This window comes from Hippocampus zosterae, chromosome 7, assembly GCF_025434085.1.
Source record: "Hippocampus zosterae strain Florida chromosome 7, ASM2543408v3, whole genome shotgun sequence".
Taxonomy (NCBI): Eukaryota; Metazoa; Chordata; class Actinopteri; order Syngnathiformes; family Syngnathidae; genus Hippocampus; species Hippocampus zosterae.
Genome location: NC_067457.1, coordinates 6,196,450 through 6,215,936, shown reverse-complemented (window position 1 = coordinate 6,215,936; position 19,487 = coordinate 6,196,450). Strand labels below are relative to the sequence as shown.

The 19,487-nt window shown below is 46.3% G+C and overlaps 2 protein-coding genes across 7 annotated transcripts; one reads left to right on the top strand and one right to left on the bottom strand.

The window, feature by feature from the left end:
* The first annotated feature begins 220 nt into the window (after positions 1-220).
* On the top strand, positions 221-5,259 carry sgca (sarcoglycan, alpha). The gene is made up of 11 exons (XM_052070745.1): positions 221-362; positions 462-578; positions 674-825; positions 1,170-1,236; positions 1,426-1,624; positions 1,701-1,869; positions 2,118-2,326; positions 2,406-2,432; positions 2,576-2,749; positions 2,826-2,852; positions 2,926-5,259. Exons 1-11 carry the CDS (start codon positions 326-328, stop codon positions 2,930-2,932), a joined length of 1,185 nt encoding a protein of 394 aa, XP_051926705.1. The 5' UTR covers positions 221-325; the 3' UTR covers positions 2,933-5,259.
* Positions 4,853-18,366, bottom strand: LOC127603963 (collagen alpha-1(I) chain-like). Of its 6 annotated transcripts, none has more exons than XM_052070708.1 (51): positions 18,131-18,366; positions 16,849-17,037; positions 15,674-15,693; positions 15,480-15,515; positions 14,871-14,963; positions 14,649-14,720; positions 14,501-14,545; positions 14,362-14,415; positions 14,219-14,272; positions 14,082-14,135; positions 13,951-14,004; positions 13,815-13,868; positions 13,680-13,724; positions 13,535-13,588; positions 13,402-13,446; positions 13,261-13,314; positions 12,367-12,465; positions 12,220-12,264; positions 12,038-12,136; positions 11,909-11,962; positions 11,712-11,819; positions 11,515-11,568; positions 11,331-11,429; positions 11,200-11,253; positions 11,027-11,125; positions 10,875-10,928; positions 10,715-10,768; positions 10,576-10,629; positions 10,432-10,485; positions 10,297-10,341; positions 10,113-10,211; positions 9,261-9,368; positions 9,057-9,164; positions 8,862-8,915; positions 8,701-8,754; positions 8,515-8,622; positions 8,348-8,422; positions 8,202-8,255; positions 7,966-8,127; positions 7,771-7,878; positions 7,580-7,687; positions 7,415-7,468; positions 7,210-7,317; positions 7,076-7,129; positions 6,886-6,993; positions 6,704-6,757; positions 6,507-6,614; positions 6,153-6,435; positions 5,883-6,073; positions 5,551-5,793; positions 4,853-5,444 (listed from the first exon to the last, which is right to left on the bottom strand). In XM_052070708.1, the coding sequence occupies exons 1-51, from the start codon at positions 18,210-18,212 to the stop codon at positions 5,298-5,300; spliced, it is 4,365 nt and encodes a 1,454-aa protein (XP_051926668.1). In that variant the 5' UTR covers positions 18,213-18,366; the 3' UTR covers positions 4,853-5,297. The 6 variants fall into 6 exon arrangements, with proteins under 6 accessions (XP_051926668.1, XP_051926669.1, XP_051926670.1 ...); XM_052070709.1 differs by having other exon boundaries at positions 8,369-8,422; XM_052070710.1 differs by lacking the exons at positions 14,362-14,415; positions 14,501-14,545; positions 14,649-14,720; positions 14,871-14,963.
* Between the last annotated feature and the right edge of the window lie 1,121 nt (positions 18,367-19,487).

Genomic DNA, 19,487 nt, shown 5'->3' with positions numbered 1-19,487 from the left:
ATTGTTCTCCCATTGCCAGAGTCTCTGAATTATTCAAATTTTTGCCAATCGGGTTTTTTCAAAATTTGGTCTCATTTGAAATTTAACGATGTGTAGAGTGTAAAACGCTTGAGAAACTCAACACCATTTAAATTTTGTGGCAATGGCACACTACCAAAATTTACAAATTTTCCAAATATAAAATTGTATATTTGTTTTCAACATCATTACCAGACAGAAATGTGCCGCCTGTCTGGATGTCATTGGGAGGCAGGAGTGACCAAAATAACCCTGGCCAATCTTTCTTACTGTGCACTTGCAGCTGTCAGTCACAGGCCAAAACAAGATGGCAGGGTGCAGGAGCTGGTTTCTCTTTTTAACAGGCAAGTCTTTTCTTTCCTATAACTTGTACAACCCATCTCTTTGCTACCTTGTTTATTTCACTCACGTCATATTTTCTGTTTTATTTCAACATGCAACAGTTGTGAGCGTGGCTCACGCGGAGATCAAATTCAACATCCCGGCAGGGAGGTTTTTCTCCTACGAGTTGATGAGGGAGACGTTCCAGAGTGACTTTGAGCCACTGTCTCAGCTCTACCGTAAGAACGCGCCCTGTCTTTTGGTGTGCCCAATGTTGTGTCCGAGTAAGCTAGTTTTTGTACCGTTATGTTTTTGTTTTTTAAATTGTGCACAGTGGGGCACCTGTATGACGACCCGATGGTGTTCAAGTGCAACAAGCAGTATTTCCCAGATCTTCCAGAGTGGCTGCGCTTCACCCAGAGGCACCCCTACGACAACGCCTTTCTCTACGGGACCCCAACATCTCCCGGGAAGAGTGTCATCGAGGTATCTGTATCTCTGTTATGAGTTCAAAATTGCAAAAAGGTCATTTCTCGAACTTGTCATGAGATTTGCGAAACTGCATTACTTGGGTTCAACTTTGACGTGTTTGCTAGTAGGGGGAAAATACAGTGTCTTTGGAAAGAGTTATTGAGTATGCAATCTGAATGCACAACTGCGACTTTTTCCCTTCTGAAATAACAAAAAACACTATTATTAAGGCAGCTAAATGCAAATTGTATTTTTTGGGGGGGTAAACTTTGAGGTCTGTGGTGAAATGGGTAAAAAGAACAGTGTCGACTTTCTCTCACTAAGAACCGTTTCAATTGTTGTTATCTCATTTTGGACAGATTTACGCCATCAACAAGCGAAGCTACGAAACCACCAGGCAGATTCTCGTCCTTAACGTGATTGCAGGTACAAAAAGGTTGTATTTGATATTAAGAGGTATCTTTGCTTACAAGATTAATTCATTCCAAGATCAAGCTTCTACTACCATTATGTAATGATTGCAATATAGCAAAAAGATGCATCACTTCTAAGTGGGGGCATTGGTAAGTTTGTACTTTCACCAGCCTCATGCTCACAACTGTCATCCCCACCTAGCCAAGAGCCCACCCTATCAAGCTGAGTTTTTCATCAACCTGCGGGAGATTGAGAAGGTGCTGCCCCCTACTGTCCAGGATGAGATCAAGCAGGACCTGCAGAAGTTATGGGACACGGAGGCCTTGGACATTGTCAACATTTCCAATGCTCTGGACCGTGGCGGCCGCGTGCCGCTCCCGCTGGCGGGACACTTTGAAGGGTAACTCCGCATTGTGTTTGAGTCGCCTTTTTCCTGGCGGCGGTCGGTTGAACTCCCTTTCCCGCCCTTGTGCCAGCGTGTACGTGAAGGCCGGATCGGAGCAGAACTTCTCTGCCTGCCTCCTGCAGGCACAGACGCCGGAGCATCAGCGGCAGTGTGCGACGGGTGCCAAAGTCAAGGTTCCCGGGGAGTGCAACTTCTGCAGCATCCCCAGCAACTGTATCAGCTGGTGCAGCACTGAGCTGGTGAGACCATTTTGTTGTTGTTGGCTTTGGGCTTCGCTGATTATTCTGTCAAATGTTGGCATGTCAACTGCTTTCATGTTACGAATAAACTTATCTAATAAACTCATAACAAATATTACCCTACTACAGTGCACCATGTTAAATCATTATGGATCTGCCTGAGTGCTTTCTGTCCTCTGGATGTCGCATTGCCATATGTTAGCATGTCACTGTTAGCATTGTATTTCCTAAATTCTCTTTGGAACTAGTTCGATCTGTCTCAACTGGAAGCAACCTTGCCGGCTCCCACCTTGGGCTCAGGCGTGCTGGAAGCTGGTGAAAACTTTGAACCACTGGAGTCCCCCGAGGACCGGGACTTTTTGCCGGACTACATCGTGACTGTCATTGTGCCGCTGGTGCTGGCCCTCATCCTGTGTCTGCTGCTCTCCTACATCATGTGTGGACGTCGCGAAGGCGTGTACGTTCTCAACGCACCGCAGTCATTGACATACTTTGTGGAGCCAGCAACTACAAAATATGATTTTTTTTTCTTACAGTGACAAGAGGAATGCAAAAACAAACCAGTAAGTAAAAAGCTCATGGCGATGAAATTTACTTTTAACTCATTCAGTACCAGCCAATTCAGGAAAAAGTCTAAAAAGACATTTAGAAACGTCTTTGGGAGTGAATGAGTTAATAACTTTGATGCTGCAACTTTGTGGCACAGGATCCAGCTGTATCACCACCACACCATTTTGGACAACACTGATGAGCTGAGGAACATGGCGAACCACCGAGGTGTCCCACCGCCGCGCTCCACGTTGCCAATGTTCGACAGCCGCACAGGAGCCCAGGCCACGCCCCCCGACAGTCCCCGCGTGCCCCTCATCATGGCTCAGCAGTGAGAAACTTTTTCTTTACACTTTTTATGTACAAAGTAAAGCAAATTTACCATCTTATTTGTTGTCTCTTTGCAGCGACCCCAACGTCGACACGTTGCCAAGGTGAGACTTCCACTCATATGCGTTTGCATCCGACTTGATTCTTCAAAGTCATCACGTGTTTTTGCCTCCATAGGAAATAAGAGCGCTGACGGTGTGGCGTTCCACGAGGAAAAAATCTGTTGTGTGCTCTTTGCATTTGTGAGTGTTTATCTCTCTAAACGTCAATCTGTCATTTTATACATTTGTTACAATATTAGGAATAATACAAAGTTGATATGCTCTGTTCTGACATTTTGACCATTTACAAATTAGAGTGTTGTAGGGTATCTTGAATTGAGTTGAAAAACAAAGTAATAGTATAATTCATAGTTTTATCCTGTGTCCCGTCATCTAGGTGGGTCCATATTATTTTTCAATGTATTTTTGGACTTGGTACTGGCTCGAACAGTTAACATCCATCCATCCAGTATCTGAGCCGCTTATCCTCGCGAGGGTCACAGGCATGCTGGTGCCTATCTCAGCTGTCGTTGGCCTGTAGGCAGGGTACATTCTGAACTGGTTGCCAGCCAATCGCAAGGCACACGTAGACGAACAGCCAGCTGGGATAGGCTCCTGTTCACCTCCGACTCTAGTAAGGATAAGCAGTCTAGAAGATAAAAGGATGGAAGTTAATATGCACATAATAAGATATACAAGCTCCTTATTGTATGTTCAATTTACCCCGACCGCGTATTGAGCTTACAGTCCACTTGTTGACGCCTGAGTAGCTTCTAATTTTGACACTGCCAGGTCCAAAGGGTTTAAGAAATAAAGTGCTGTGTGTTTTAATGCTAGTAAGTGCATTTTTGTTTTAGAAACATTTGCTAAAAATGTATAATTTTGTGTGGGATGAAATGGGGGTTTGAGGGGGGGCAGCACGGTGTACTAGTTGTTAGCATGTATGTCTCATAGTTCTGAGGCTCAGCGTATTCCTCTCGGCTCCAGTTTTCCTGTTTGCCACTTGATTGTATTTCCTATGCTTGGGTCCTCCGGCTTCCTCTAACATTCCCAAAATCCGATTGATCTTCATTTAATCGCCCATCGTAGTGTGAATGAGTGTCTCCACGTGCTCTACAATTGGTTGGTAACCAGTCACGGGTGTACCCTAGCCCACCGGCCCAAAGCCAACTCATAGACTTCAGCATACCCAGAACCCTATGGAGGACAAATCATATCGAAAATGGATGAGTGGAAACAGAAAAGAGAGAGCTTTGTTTTCACTGTTCGTGTGAACCACAAGTGCAACTGCTGTGGAGATTTTGTTGCCACTCGGCGATATCGATACTGACTTTCCACCCATAAAGACGCATGATGCGTAAAGCCGGGGAGCCATTTTGGTTTGCACAACAGTTGCAAGACAGGACAGTGAAAAGTCGGCCATTGAGTAGAACCACTTCACATGCTTTATTTCAGCACCCAGCAAAAATAATTAAAAACATCTTGATTTATTATACATGTACAACACAAGTACACAATCTCTCCTTTTCAACCATGAAAGTGGGTCTGCTTCCGGATCGTTGTTTTTTTTTTCTTCTTCTTCTTCTTGAGACAACAAAACAATCAACATAAACAACGGGGTGGGAGATGTGTGCTAGTTTTTGTTTTAGTGAAGATGAGACAGATAAAGAACAACAACAGGCAAGAGATGGAAATTTAAATGGTCAGTTTTGTTTTTATCCACACCGACATGCATTTATAAAAAAACAATTGCACGGCAAGACAACAAGACAATGAGTCAATTAAGTAGCACCAAAGAATTCCACGGGCATACGAGTGGTCAGAATTACAGTATGACAGCGAATGTCTCACTATCACAACAAAAGGACCTCATTGAGTTGGTTCTATAGCACCTCGATGTGTTTGCATGCTCCCCAATAAGCTTGTAGTGTAAAATGTGCCCCTTTTCCTCTAAGAAAAAAAAACATGGCGGTGACTTCTTATTATGAGGTAGCCATCAAAGCAATGAAGGTGCACTTTTTTGAAGTTCTGATGGGACAATTTTACAACAAGGAGACACGTCACACTTTTTACAATTTATTTAACACCAGGAAAAAATGGTACATATCATTTGTTGTTTTTTAATGTCCTTCCGCAGTTGGGGCGAAAAACGGCAAAAGTCACCTGCGTTTCATTGCGATAATAGGTGTTTTTTTTCTTTCTTAAACTCCAAGGGAGACATTTTACACAAGCAAATATCATGTTCTTGTTGCCGTTGGAAACAAACAAGATTTGTTGTTGTTTTTTTTGTTTTTTTTTAAAGTGTCCTTGTGGAGTGGCAGTCCAGAAATGTCTCACGATTGGAAACAAAACAAAAATGATTGTCTTCAGCGGAGTGGTTTTAAGCGTGTGGACTGATGGTGGCCGAATGAGTTTTGAATGCATAGGAAATAGGATTTTTAGAGATGACTGCTAGAAAAAAAACAACAATGTCATGTCCATATTTCTTCCTTTTTTCTCCTCTCCTTTTTACAAGAAGCAAACAGGGCCAACTTCGACGCCAAATTCCTGATCAGGGGCACCAACATCCATGGGAGCAATGTCAATGATTGGCAGGCGGGATGTTTTCGATGTCTTGTAGTCGATGACTGTCTTGCCCCATGAGCCAGTGTGTGACTGTGGATGGAACCCCCCCACCAAAAAAAAAAAAAAAAAAAAAGCTCAGAAACATTGTAAGCCTTCACGTTTTGCATTTAAAATCTGGAACTAGGCGGGGACTTACCGTGCAGCCGTCCTCGCTGACGCTGTATGTGAAGCGGCTGTTACCCTCGGCTCTGATCTCCACGTCATTGGAGCCCTGGAGCAGCAAGGCCTTCTTGAGATTGCCAGAGGCTGAGTCCATGTAGGCGATGCTGTTCTTGCAGTGGTATGTGATGTTCTGAGAGGCCTGGTTGGCCATCAGACGCATGAAGGTCATCTGGATGCTGACATCCTCAACATCAGCTCCATCGGTGCCATACTGGAACTGTGTGGAGTTTGTAGAAGATATTGTCATCGACAAGGTCTCGGTGTGCACGTGCTTGGACAAAAAAATAAATCAAAGAGTTTGCTGACCTGGAATCCACCGGTCATGGACTCGCTGAACCAGACGTGCTTCTTGTCTCTGGGGTTCCTGCTCATGTACCAGTTCTTCATGGGCACAGTGGACTGGCTGGGGTAGACGCAAGTCTCACCAGTCTCCATGTTGCAGTGGACCTTGACGGCATCCAGAGGGGAGCCCTGGTTGGGGTCCACCCAGTAGGTGCCTGGAGGAGACGGGTTATATGTAAAACCACTATCGAGTGTACGAGTTATTTTTCAAAGGGGCTTGGAAGGCCCACTCACCGCTCTGGTACTCAGGGTGGCACATCCTCAGATCACGGCACATGCGGGCGGGGCTCTTCTGAGTACCGTCGGGGCTGCTGAGCTTCTCGATTCTCTTGGTCAGAGACTCCAGAGTGGTGTCGACCTCCATGTCACGATCGCGGAGAACACTGGGGTCGTCAGCGCGGTAATGGCCAGAGCGGTAGGGATCGGGAGCCTTCTCCTGAATAGGCTGGCTGATGAAGTCGAATCCGCCACCGGGAGCACCAGGGGGTCCGGGAGGTCCGGGAGGTCCAGGAGGACCCTGGAAGGCGTAACAGGAGCTTAGAAATCTCTCGCATTCAAGGTGAACGTTCAAATGTGGAAGAAACTTACAGAAGGTCCCATCTCTCCATTGCGACCACGAGGGCCGGGAGGTCCAATAGGTCCAGGCATACCGTTCATGCCATCTTTACCATGAGAGCCGGTAGATCCAGCAGGTCCCTATGGAGCAGAAAACATTAGTCTGCATCTGAAGCAATCTGGTAGCCACCACACAGGACCAGCGCACTTTTAATACAGATTGTACTCACTCTTGGTCCAGCAGGTCCATTGGCTCCAGCAGGTCCTCTCTCTCCAGAGGTTCCCTGGAATCAGAAGAAGCAGCCGTGCAAAGCGATTCTTATGACATGGGTCAAGAAATCAGCACAGACTGAACCAAGCCGTCCATCCAGGAGTTTTGTGATTTATGAAACGGGTACAAACTGGTACTCACGGCAGGACCAGGCATACCCTGCATGCCAGTGAATCCTCTGTGTCCTTTGTGGCCTCTCTCTCCAGCCTCACCAGCCTCTCCTCTGTCTCCCTTACCTCCGGCGGGTCCCTTTTAGACAAAACGACGGACACGTCAAGTTGATTTACCATTTCACGTCCACACAAACAAGAAGAAGGAGTGAGGAACTTACAGCAGGACCACGAGCGCCAGCAGGCCCAGCAGGACCAGCGGGGCCAGCGGGGCCCTAGAAATGACAAATTGTAAAAATGTTAGAGTACTGTAAAATCAGAGGACAATGAGATTGTCAGTGAGGGCAAGACATACGGGCTCTCCACGATCGCCAGATTTGCCAGAGGGGCCAACAGCTCCAGGGGCACCAGGAGCACCAGGAGGTCCTGGGGGTCCAGCAATACCAGACTCACCACGGTCTCCCTATCAAGGAAACGTTCAGTGAGACAATGAGACAACTCAGCATATATGATCTGTTTTAGAATGTTTCAAAAATTGAATTTTAATATCGATTGCTTACCTTGGGGCCAGCAGCTCCATCGCGACCAGGGGCACCATCGTGTCCTTGAGCTCCCTGTAGAAGATTGACCATTTAATGTTATTTTACAAAGTAGACAAGCTAGCTATGTTCAATAGACTGAAGTGACCAGTATTCAATTATGAGATAGCGGATAGCAGCTCATACCTCACGGCCAGGCTCTCCGGGAGCACCAGAGAGTCCAGGGGGTCCAGCAGGTCCAGGGGGTCCACGGGCACCAACGGGTCCGCCTGGTCCCTGCTTTCCAGGCTCACCCTGAATGAGAACATGTTCGTATCGTTATGAGAATTTGTGCAAATTGAAAAATGGTCAGAGATCATCTCTCAGGGAACACTTACAGCAGGTCCAGGCAGACCAGCAAAACCACGCTCTCCACGCAGTCCAGGGAGACCTACAATACCACGCTGTCCACCAATACCTTGGGGTCCGGGCACACCAGCGGCACCCTGTAAAGGACACAGTGGGTAAGTTCAAGCGGATAAAGGAGAACCCACCTTTTGTTTTAACGATGGCTCAATAACACTTTTACTTACAGGGGCACCATCCGATCCAGGGGATCCTCTCTCACCAGGAGGTCCAGCGATTCCAACAGCACCAGGCTCACCAGGACGACCGGCGGGACCAGTCTCACCACGAGCTCCCCTTGCGCCATCTTTGCCAACAGGGCCTCCGGGTCCTGGGGGTCCAGCAGCTCCCTACAGAGACACATTGAGAGGTCATATTGTTTCTTATATAACAGGTATATAGAGCCGGACAGTGAGACACTTACAGCGGGACCAGCGGGTCCAACTCTGCCAGCAGGTCCGGGGAAACCAGTAGCACCCTGCGCAACAATAAATGAGATGAAACATGGAACCGAAAGGCAGAGCAGTAACGTTGCAAGTCCATTGTGTTTAAGCACACAAAGCCTCTTACAGGAGCTCCAAAAATACTTACAGGAGCTCCAGCACCACCACGAGCACCCTTTGCTCCAGGAGGACCAGCAGGGCCCTGTGGACACATGCATTTTAAAATGAGACTAGAGGCACTCTTTTAAAATGAACACTCAAAGTGAAAGTGACGTGGTTAAAAGGAAAGCCCACCTGGGGGCCAGCAGGTCCAACAGGTCCACCGGGTCCAGGAGCACCAGCATCTCCCTTGGGTCCAGAAACACCAGTCTCTCCCTTGGCACCAGGCTGACCATCAGCACCCTAAATTTAAAGGATAAGATATCAGCACAAACTCTTGGTCATCCTAAAATGACGATTTAGACAAAGGCAGGTTCTTACAGGGGGTCCGGCAAATCCAGCAGGTCCAGCAGGGCCAGCCTCTCCACGCTCACCCTATAGGCATGGAAAGTCATAAGAATACACATCTGTACATATCGAAGTTACAAATCTTAACTCTTCAAAAGTGCAACTGGTTATTGAACAAGTGGAGCAAAACTTACAGGGGAACCGCGAGGGCCGCTGGGTCCAACAGCACCAACGGGGCCAGGCTCACCCTAAAACCACATGCAAAGGAAATCAGATTATTCTCTTATGACAGTTTTTGTATTGTTGACTTGCACCAGCTATCCATCCTTGGATGTGGCAGGCAACACCACAACCTGTACATATGGTGAATCAAAATAATGGGAGCTTACCTTCTCACCCTGAGAACCAGGAGGTCCAGGGGGTCCGATAGGGCCGGTCATACCACGGGCGCCATCTTTGCCGGGGGCACCTTCGCCTCCCTTGACACCAGCCTCACCCTGAGAGATGCAAATTGAACATGTTAACGTTCATATTCATGTGGAAAATGTCACTTGCCACTGGAACAATTCGGAAAAAGATTAAGTGATTCTTACTCTCTCTCCCTTGACTCCAGGCAAACCAGCAGATCCACGCTCGCCGGGCATACCCTGCATACCGGGGCTTCCTGCAGCACCATTGGCACCAGGGGCACCGGGCTCTCCCTGCACACATAAACAGTAGCATTGTCATTTTTTGCCAATGTTGGGTAATTACCTCATTTCACATCCTGTAATTTGAACACAAATGTGCTGTACAGAGGTATCGGAGTATGTTGTCAACAGAGACATCTTTACATCACTTGTACTTATGTTAAACTTTCTTACACGCATGCTTGCTTGTTCAACAAGCAATTCTAGCAATAAATGTCTTCATCTGTCATTTAATTCGTAATAAGATGGCTGAGACACTTGACCGTACTGCAGTCTGTGGGATTTGTTTTCAATAATGTTAAGTCAAGAAAATTTAGATGATTATGATCTTAGGATCTCTAGACCACTAGCTAGACTACAGACCGTTTATTTGTAATGCAATTATTTGTAACGTCATGCACACTGTTCTCTGAATATTCATTTAGCATCTATTGGTTTAGATGTCCATTTCTAGGAGTGAGGATCACCTGGTCACCCGCATACATATTTTTCATTAATGAGTTTCCAATTATTCAGTTTTGCAGGTCCTCAAGCCAAATGGGGTTGATACTTTATTTACCTGCATCGTCAGACAGGCTTACCAATATACTCGGATCTGTACTATACATTTAAGCACTGCTCTCTGAGCCAACTTTTTGAGTAATTTCTTGAATAATTTCCTGTGATCAAAGTGATCAAATGTTTTTGAAGTGTCAGAATTTTTCATTCTCTATGTTTCACCATAAACTTGTCATTATCTTTTAACCTCCAATTTACCTTAGGTCCATCGTTACCAGCAGGGCCAGGGGAACCACGGGGTCCATTAGGACCTCCAATACCAGGAGCACCACGCTCACCAGGGAAACCTCTGTCGCCCTGAGTGAAAGAAAGAGCCGTCAGGATCAGCCAGGAGGGAATTACATTGAAGGAACAAGATTTAGATCTGTTACAGGATACTCACTCTAGGTCCAGATGGGCCAGCAGGTCCGGCCTCACCAGCAACACCCTGATCAAAGGAGGTGAGGTTAATGATCACCGCAGTCCTTTAGAAGATATCATGATGTAAATAAAATATAATTATGATTCCCATTCTTACCTGCTCACCAGGCTTGCCAGTCTCACCAGTAGCACCTTGGGGTCCGGGAAGACCCTGTTCAAGGAAGAGAGGCAAAATATCAACACACGTCCAAAAATGTGGCAACCACAGATCAAATAGCTATGGTGATGTGCTCAAACTCACCTGGAATCCAGAAGGTCCAGCTGGACCACCTTCTCCCTTCTCTCCAGCAGGTCCCTGAAGAACACCAAGTGATCAGAGACCACATTGCCTGTTTGTTTTCATGGTCTACAGCGTGACACGAAATCGATACGATACTTACAGCAGGGCCAGCAGGTCCAGGAGCACCAGCATCACCATCTTTGCCGGGAGCACCCTGAGAAGGAGAGATGAGTCTGACTTGATTTGTATCGATGGGAAGTTGATCGCATGGTCTGTTTCACACCAGAAGAAATGAACTCAAATAAAATAATAGCACTTACGACAGCGCCCATAGCACCAGCGGGTCCTTTCTCACCAGGCTTGCCATTCTCACCCTAATCAAAAGAAATAATGTCAGTGTCGAATGGAGATTTTGCGCAGTGCCACCAATGAACTTGACATTTTGGATAAAAATGTTAAGTGTTGCACTCACAGCAACTCCCTTGGGTCCGGGGAATCCCATAACGCCAGGCTGTCCTCTGGGGCCAGCGGGGCCAGCAGCTCCAGAGCGTCCATCTTGTCCAGGGGGACCCTGAAAGATTATAAGGTGTTCAATTTCATTTCTACCATGTGCTCAATGCGTCTCATGAACGAATTTGAACTTACAGCAGGTCCAACTTTGCCATCAGCACCAGTGCTTCCGGGGCTACCAGTCACACCCTGCAGAGAGATTCGGCATGCTTAGAGCTCATCCATGCTGAATTGTTGGACCGTAAGTAATACAGAGCAGTACTCACCTTGGATCCAGGTGCACCAGGGGCACCAGGAGCTCCAGACTCACCAGTGGCTCCCTGAGGTCCGGCAGGGCCGGTGGCACCACGCTCACCAGGGGCTCCCTGTCACATGCAGAAGATTAAAATGAAAGACTTGATCCAGAAATACAAAGATAGGAACCAACCAGGAGGTCACCCGTTAACTCACCTTGCCACCAACAGCTCCATCAGCTCCGGGGAAGCCACGGGCACCAGGGGCACCCTGGGAGAGCAAGGAAACAATGTTATTGTGTGCTGAAGTTTCCAAATAATCTTCATGAAAATTGGTGAGTCAATAGCACGAGTAGAGGGTTCACCAAAGATTTTTAAAAATAGATTTGACAACAAAATGAGGCAGTAACATACACGCTCTCCTTGAGGTCCACGGGGTCCACCAGCACCAGGCTCTCCACGGGGTCCTCTCTTGCCTTCCTCACCAGATGGTCCAGGAAGTCCCTGAACTCCAGCTGGGCCCTAATGAAGAAGAAATCAGGCAAGTTTTGTTATTGTGTCATATAATGTAAAGAGTGATGATAAATCCATGCTTGTTTGCTAAAACTTACAGTCTCTCCCTTGACACCAGGCTCTCCCTTGGGACCAGGAGCGCCTGGGTCACCCTGATGACAGAAACACAAACTGTCAGTGCCATGCAGGCCAAAACCAAAAATCATCATTGTCTGTTGACTACTCACATTGTTACCCTTGGGACCAGGAGCACCGACGGCACCCTGACCTCCAGCGGGACCACGAGCACCGGGGAAACCGGGAGCACCAGCAATACCAGCGGGACCCTGTTGGATAGAGAGAGCAGGTGTCACAGCCAGCTCCCAATCCGCATGTGAGTGTAACAAATGTCCTCTTAGTTGATACTTACAGTAGCACCCTTGGCACCAGGGACACCATCAGTTCCTGGAGCACCCTATGGAAGCAGCACCAACACCACCACCATATTTAATTACCTTATAAGAACATTTAAAATAGATATGACAATGCAGAAGAGAGATATGCGGCGTAAACTCACAGCAGGTCCAGCAGCTCCAGCAGGTCCTGGGTTACCAGGCTCACCACGAGCTCCCTGGGCTCCCTCAGCTCCACGGGCTCCTTGGGGACCAGTCTCTCCCTAAATAAGACATGGAAATGTCATATTTAATATAATGTATCCATCCATTTTCTAATCTGCTTATCCTCAGAACGGTCATGGGTGTGCCGGAGCCTATCCCAGCTGTCTTTGGGCAACAGGCAGGGTGCACCCTGGACTGGTTGACAGCCAATCACAGGTCACACATAGAAAAACAATCATTCACGCTCGCAATCACACCCAGGGACAATTTGGGATCTGAGGGGAAACCAAAGTACCCAGAGAAAACCCACCCAGGCAGAGGAAGAACATGCAAACTCCACACAGGAAGGCCGGGGCTTGGAATCGAAGCCTGCGCCCCCCTGCACTGTAAGGTGGACATGCTAACCAGTCAATCACCATGCCTCCCCTATTTTATGTAATTCATATATTCTAATCTTGCTGAATAGAAATCCATCCCTCGATTCATTCTCTGAACCATTGATCCTCACTAGAGCGAGTGCAGGAGCCTATCACATCTGTCTTTGGGCGAGAGGAGGCTTGACCGTGAACTAGTCAACATCCAATTGCAGGCTGAGCAGAAATGTTAAAGTAAGATTGTCTTTATTGCACCTTGGCATAATGTTAATGTTATTTCGCCCTTACTGGTGGACATCAGATGTTAATTTGGGTCATCTTGTGGCAACAAACAACCTGCTAAAACTTTCTATTTAGAAGTGTATTTATCCATTCACTTTATGCCACGTGGCAATCACATGACATGAGGAGGAACATGTCAACTATGAGTCATGATGTTAGTATTGGTCTCAATCAAACTTCCTCTTTTGGGTGACCTACCTTCACACCAGCACCGCCAGGGAATCCAGGGGGTCCAGCAGGTCCAGTGGGTCCCTGAAAAAGTGAAGACACGGGACGTTAGCAGACAGTTCCAAAGAACACTCGCACAATGAATCTGCAAGGGAAATGACAAATACTCACAGGGGGTCCAGCAGGGCCAGCATTGCCATCGTTACCACGAGCGCCCTGCAGAGGAAGTTAGTGTAAGTCATATGAAAGAGGATACGAATGGTAAAAGCATATCTGCAATCATAGCCTAGCTTGTAGCACTTACAGCAGGACCAGCAGGTCCGGGACGGCCTCTCTCACCAGGAAGACCACGAGCACCCTGGAGAATAGACAACACATTTTAGAGTTTGTCCTGTCAAGGCTGTCTTCCTGAGTTGAACATGACTGACGGAGGGGAGACAAAAACCCACCATGGCTCCGGGGATACCGTTCTCACCATGGGCACCAGCCTCTCCCTGTAGAAAGACATGGAGATGGTTTCACACCATTCACCAATTCTAACGGCCTTCAGGACAGTGGTCCATCCTTTCCGCCCTTCCTCTTACCTTAGGTCCGGCAGGTCCGGCGTCTCCCTTGGCTCCATCCAAACCATTGAAACCCTGCGCACAGAATCAGTGGCATGACATCAACACGATGACAACACTTCTCACAGTGTGTCCCTTGTGAATGCTCCCAACTCACTCTGTGTCCCTTGATGCCAGGAAGTCCGGGGGTTCCAGGGAATCCACGGGTACCCTGCAGCAGGAGGAAATTGTCAACCAGGCACTTGTGTCACCTGATCTTTGCCCTTCTTCCCAGTGGGGTTTACTCACCTGCATGCCAGGGGCTCCACGCTCACCAGGGCGTCCAGGTTTGCCAGCCTCACCCTATTTACACACAGGGATATGGTTGGTATATGTGTTGGGGACAACTAAAAATGTTTATTTGGAATAATCAAGAGACCCCTTACATCATCTCCGTTCTTTCCAGGGGGTCCAGCGGGACCACGAGCACCCATGGGACCCTGCAACACAAAATGACAATCGCATTGAAGTCTAAATAGCGACAGCCGGCTGGCGTGAGTAGTGAAAACGAAAGCTTGAGGATACTCACAGAAGCTCCTGGCTCACCGGGCTCTCCAGCGGGACCAGTGAAACCCTGAGGACCCTGATGGACAAAAAAGCCAGAAAATTAACGAAACCACATCCACATTGAAGAAGCATGACTGAGAGCTGATGAGAGGAATACATACAGCAGATCCAGGAGGTCCGGCAGGACCACGAGGACCCATTGGACCCTGTTGATGAAGGTGAGTGAAAAGTCAGTACAAACATTGAGGAACCAGGGGTATCCTGATTTAGCAAAATGCAAGCAGGTGCCCTAATTAATAGCCTTCATACCATGGGGCCGGGCATTTGTGGGCCGCCGCTAGACTTGGTGTGGTCCACGTAGCTCATTTGAGGAGAGAAGTTCTGTTAAAGGGGGAAGAGGTCAAGAATTAGCTGCTGGGCTTTGAGTTGTAACATTGTCATCAAAGAAGCCAAAGCTTGTAAAAAGAAAACAAAAATAAGAACATCTCCGTCAGGATTAATCTAATATTATTATATTTTATTTCAACATACTCCGCCAAGGCCAGGGGGCCCAGGGGGACCAGGTGGGCCGGGAAGTCCAGGCTGTCCGGGGATTCCATCATTTCCAGGAGGACCCATGGGACCCTAAAAAGGTAGGACAGACCATTTGTCATAAAAGTACAGTATGTTTAATTTGTGATGTGTATATTTAATGGATAACTCTGACATCAATGTGTGCAACAGAATATATTTAACCTGTGTTGAAATCCCCAAAGTGGCTAAAACCTTTGACTAAGTTGTTATGCCTCCACTTGAAACAAGTGTTGCTTTTGAACTTCAAGAACTCATTCAGTACCAGTCCAGGTAAAAGCAATGGCCCTTTGTACTTCTATAGCCGTCAATGGCAGTGAATGAGTTTTGTCTCGGTGAACTTGCAACCTGAATATCGTCTCCACAATGCCATTGCTGCCCAATAGCTTTTTACATATTAAAATACCATAACTTTTATATTTGAATGGCCCACAATAACGAAACAATGTTAAATGGTCTTGAGTAACCCGATGGTGGCTAACATGTTTGATATAGACATTGACAACCAGATGGAATGTTAAATGTGACACTATACTACTAGATAATAATGAATATATTTGCATAACTTACCACATCTCCCTTGGGACCAACGTCTCCCTTGACACCCTACAGACAGACAAAAGAAATTGAGAGTCAGGCTATGTAGCCAACACCATGTGTGCTATTTAGCATGCAGAAGCTAATTGGTAAACATCTGTAAGGAGAGCTTATTTTCAGGAGACATGCATTCATATTCATAGAGGGTAAATAAAAAGTGGCACTACCTCTTGGGGGTTGACGGGTCCTATGGAAGGAGAAGGACAAACAGGTCACACACTGTCCACCCAATATATTTTCAAGATGCACAGTTATAATTATTTTTAAAATTATCTTCTGAAGCTAATTTTACAGTTACGCAATCAAAACCGAACTGAAGTTGGCAATATTTCATAGCAGTCGGTAGGCTCCAGCATGCCCGCCACCCTTGTGGGGCTAATCGCTATGGATAATAGATGGATGAAAGATTCATATATGGAGATGTGTGATGTGTTGTGCAGGAAAACCAATGAGATTAAAAATCCTCAAGTCACAGGAATGGACGCCGCATAGCATTCGTTTGTTAGCCTAGCTTTGTAACCATTGTGGCTCAAATTGCAGTTCTGTTTGAGGTGGACAAGGGAAATTGGGAAATTTAGAAATAAAAAAATGTGTCAGGATAACGGATCAATGCAGGCGTCAAATGATAAAACTGCAGAAGTACCACATGAAATGTTAGCTTCCATGATCCATCACGATCCACGAATTTATCATGTGCAAAATTTGTTTACAGTGGGTTTTATAATTCGTCAACTATGAAGTTGTTTATTGTGAAGTTGTTGCAGTTCGGGGTGTCGTTTACATTCTTTGTTGTTAGCTTGATCAATTACAAACTTTGTTGTCAGTCTGGTATCGGTTACCAGCATTGTTGTCCATTTTCTTATTGTTTGCGTACTTTTGTGTCACAAGGTTCATTATGATCTTTGCTGTTGTATTGTTTCTCCTTCACAAACTTTGTTGTTGTTTGGCATGTATTGTTTGCACACTTTGTTGTATTTCTGTTCATCATTTGCGTAGTTTGATGACATAGTCACTATGCTGCTGCACTACCCTAAACGAAAAAAATCTGACAAAAATCTGAGAACTCAAAAACATTTTCTCTTTTTTCCTTTTTTTTGTTGTTAATGCCATATTTGCAGGGGGCGGGGGGGACTATATAGCACCAACATTTACACCGCTGCACTGCAACGAGCATAAATCCAAAGCAATTCCTATGAAAAATCCCCCGGGGGGGGGGGGGGGGGCGTGCAAGTACGTCCATCTTGTTAAACCGCGCAGATGTTCAAGCTGGTCTCAAGTTTTTGGCATTAAAAAAACATCTAAACAGCACAGTGGCTGATGAAGATGTTGGGTAAAGAAGTACCGTCGGGGCAAATGGGACAGCATTCTCCCTCTGGGATGATGGGGTCGGCGCAGTCAGAAGAATCCTCGCAGATGACATCGTCGCACATCACTGTGCCGCTGTCGCAAACACAGATTTGGCACGGCTCTGGTTTCCACACATCTTTGTCGTTGTACAACTGTCCGTCTAGTGTGCAGCTGCCAAATGTGCCTGCAGGACATCAACGTATTGGTCAGACATTTTCCCACATAAAAAGCACTGTGACGCCGACTGTTAATTTGACTAAATGGATAATTACAGCATCTAACTCTCAGTTTGGATACGTACGACATTCAACCTTTTTGATACTTTCAACATGTAAAATCAATCAAGCCAGGTAACAGTCTACTTTTCACAATCTTTTCGTATTTATGGCACAAATTTGTCTAATTTGTGGTTGGGGAAAATGAACAGTCCAGTAGTTTTAACAGTCTGTCCGTGGGCGTTTGAAGCCTTTTATGAGACAGGCGTGGTAGTACCAAAATTGATCACCAGGGGGAGACTGTTGCCCCACAACAGAACGCCCTCCTCCTACTCTGTGATTAATTGACGTGGTACGTCACAACTCAGCAATTTTTTCCATTGTCTCCCCTCCCTTGCCCCAGCTTTCTCCACACCGTACGACTTTTAAACATTTTACAACAGATTTTTTTTTTTTACCCATAGATTTAAGATCTTTTTTTAAAACGCACAACCAAATGTAATGCTGTCATCCAAATTCACGAGGACTTTGATTATTGAGGATGGTCTTAAGAAAAGAACAGAAGAGGGATGTCTGTTTTTGGAGATTAAAGTGAAGCTTAGTAGAAGTGATCACAGTTCGGACGTTTACTCGATTTTGCTGACTTTTACAACACCGTTTCCCAAACCGACAGTTTTCTGCAAGGTTGGGTGCCCCCCCCCCCTCCCAAAAGTGATCAAAGTAAGCCGTTCGGTCCCCTTATTTATTTATTTATTTATTTGTTTAAGTCTCTTTCTCCTGGTAGCCCCTCTGAACCTAAACATGTGTCAGAGAGAGGAGATGCAGCTGCACTCCCTTAGGAGGAAGCTGACTGAGCGTGTATGTGCACGCCAAGGGGGGAAAAAAACACGCACATACAATCCACTCCTGCACAAATGGACCTCCAAGAGAACCCCCAAAAGACATCCAGCATGGGCATTGTCTCTTTCCAATTAAGGCCCTGTTCAATCCTGATGGGGCCACACTGCCCCTAATTCCCGTCAAAAAAAAACCCAAACATCAATGTCATAAAGTGATACTTACGATCATCCTCGCCTTGACCTCTCACCACCAGCACAGCTGCGCTGAGCAAAAGCGCTAACCGAATATCCACAAAGCTGAACATGTCTAAATATTAGACATGTAGATTCTTTGCGGCAGGGGGGGTCCTTTTTTTCGTCTCCTCAAACACCACTCATACACGGTAGGGTCCGGTCTGTGTGTGTAACTCCAATCCAGACCCCAGCAGAAACTCCCTACTGCCTCAACAAATCACTTAGCGGGGCTTTTATATGTCCCGAGCTTTTCTGGGGAGGGCCCCAAGTGCACGCACCCTCATTCCAGTGAGCGAGGGGGGCGGGAATAGGGCTGGTGGGTGTCTTTAAACATGTCCCATGCAGGAAAAAAAACTTGATGCGCGATGATGGTGAGGATCATTACCTCGCTTAACGGGCTTTGAGCAAAGTTGCTTCCTCGTGGACTCTTCCATTACTTTGGGGTTTGCGTGTTTGGATGCGACATCACCTATTCGATTAAAGTGATCGGTTTTGCAGTTTGAGTGAAAAAAATGTGTCCCCTATCGCTTCTGTCCTCTCCTCACACAATATGAAGCCAGAAAGATGCTTCAAATTGGCCATTGCCCATTTTACCACCCAATTATGCTTTGTATAGGCACACTCCATGTTACAGTGATTTAATAAAAATAAAAAAAAAAACACAGTGGGACGTTTATGCAAAAGTGTAGCTCAAGGAGACTTAAGGCAGAAAGAAGAGAGAAGAAAAAAGCTGGCAGGCCCACAAAGCAGCCAGCCCGCTTACAATGTGGACACGTTGCAGCTTCGACACGTTGGCCCAGTCTAACCTCTCATTTAACTCGCTCGCCTCCTCTTTTCTTTCTCTCTCTGCATCTTTAGAGAGAAGAAGAAGAAGGAGAAGCAGTCTGGGGTCAATAAAACATGTACATGAGGCCTCATCAAGCAGACAGGTTCGGAAGTTCCAGTCATCTCGTGGGCACGTGATTCTTCTTTTCATAGCATTGCTCTTATGAAAATTATTATGATTAGTCCTATTTTTTTGCAGTATTTGTTGGAGTAGAAGCAATAAAAATCGTAGTCGCCGTCATATTCATAAAAGTGGTACGGACCGCAGTCGTAGTTGCATTCGAAGAGCCAAGACCGGTAGCTGTACTAGGGGTCACATTTTTCATCTCAATAATAGTCGTGGTACTAGCTTTCGGAGTTGTAGTGGTACTCATAAGAGTAGTAGTAATAGTAGTAAAAGTAGTCGTAATCTGAGTGGTACTGTTTGCCGCAATGAGTAGAATAGTAGGTGTCATAGTGGTAGAAGTAGAGCAAGTGGCATTCAGCGTCATTGGAGTTGTTGTCATGGCTAATAATGGTAT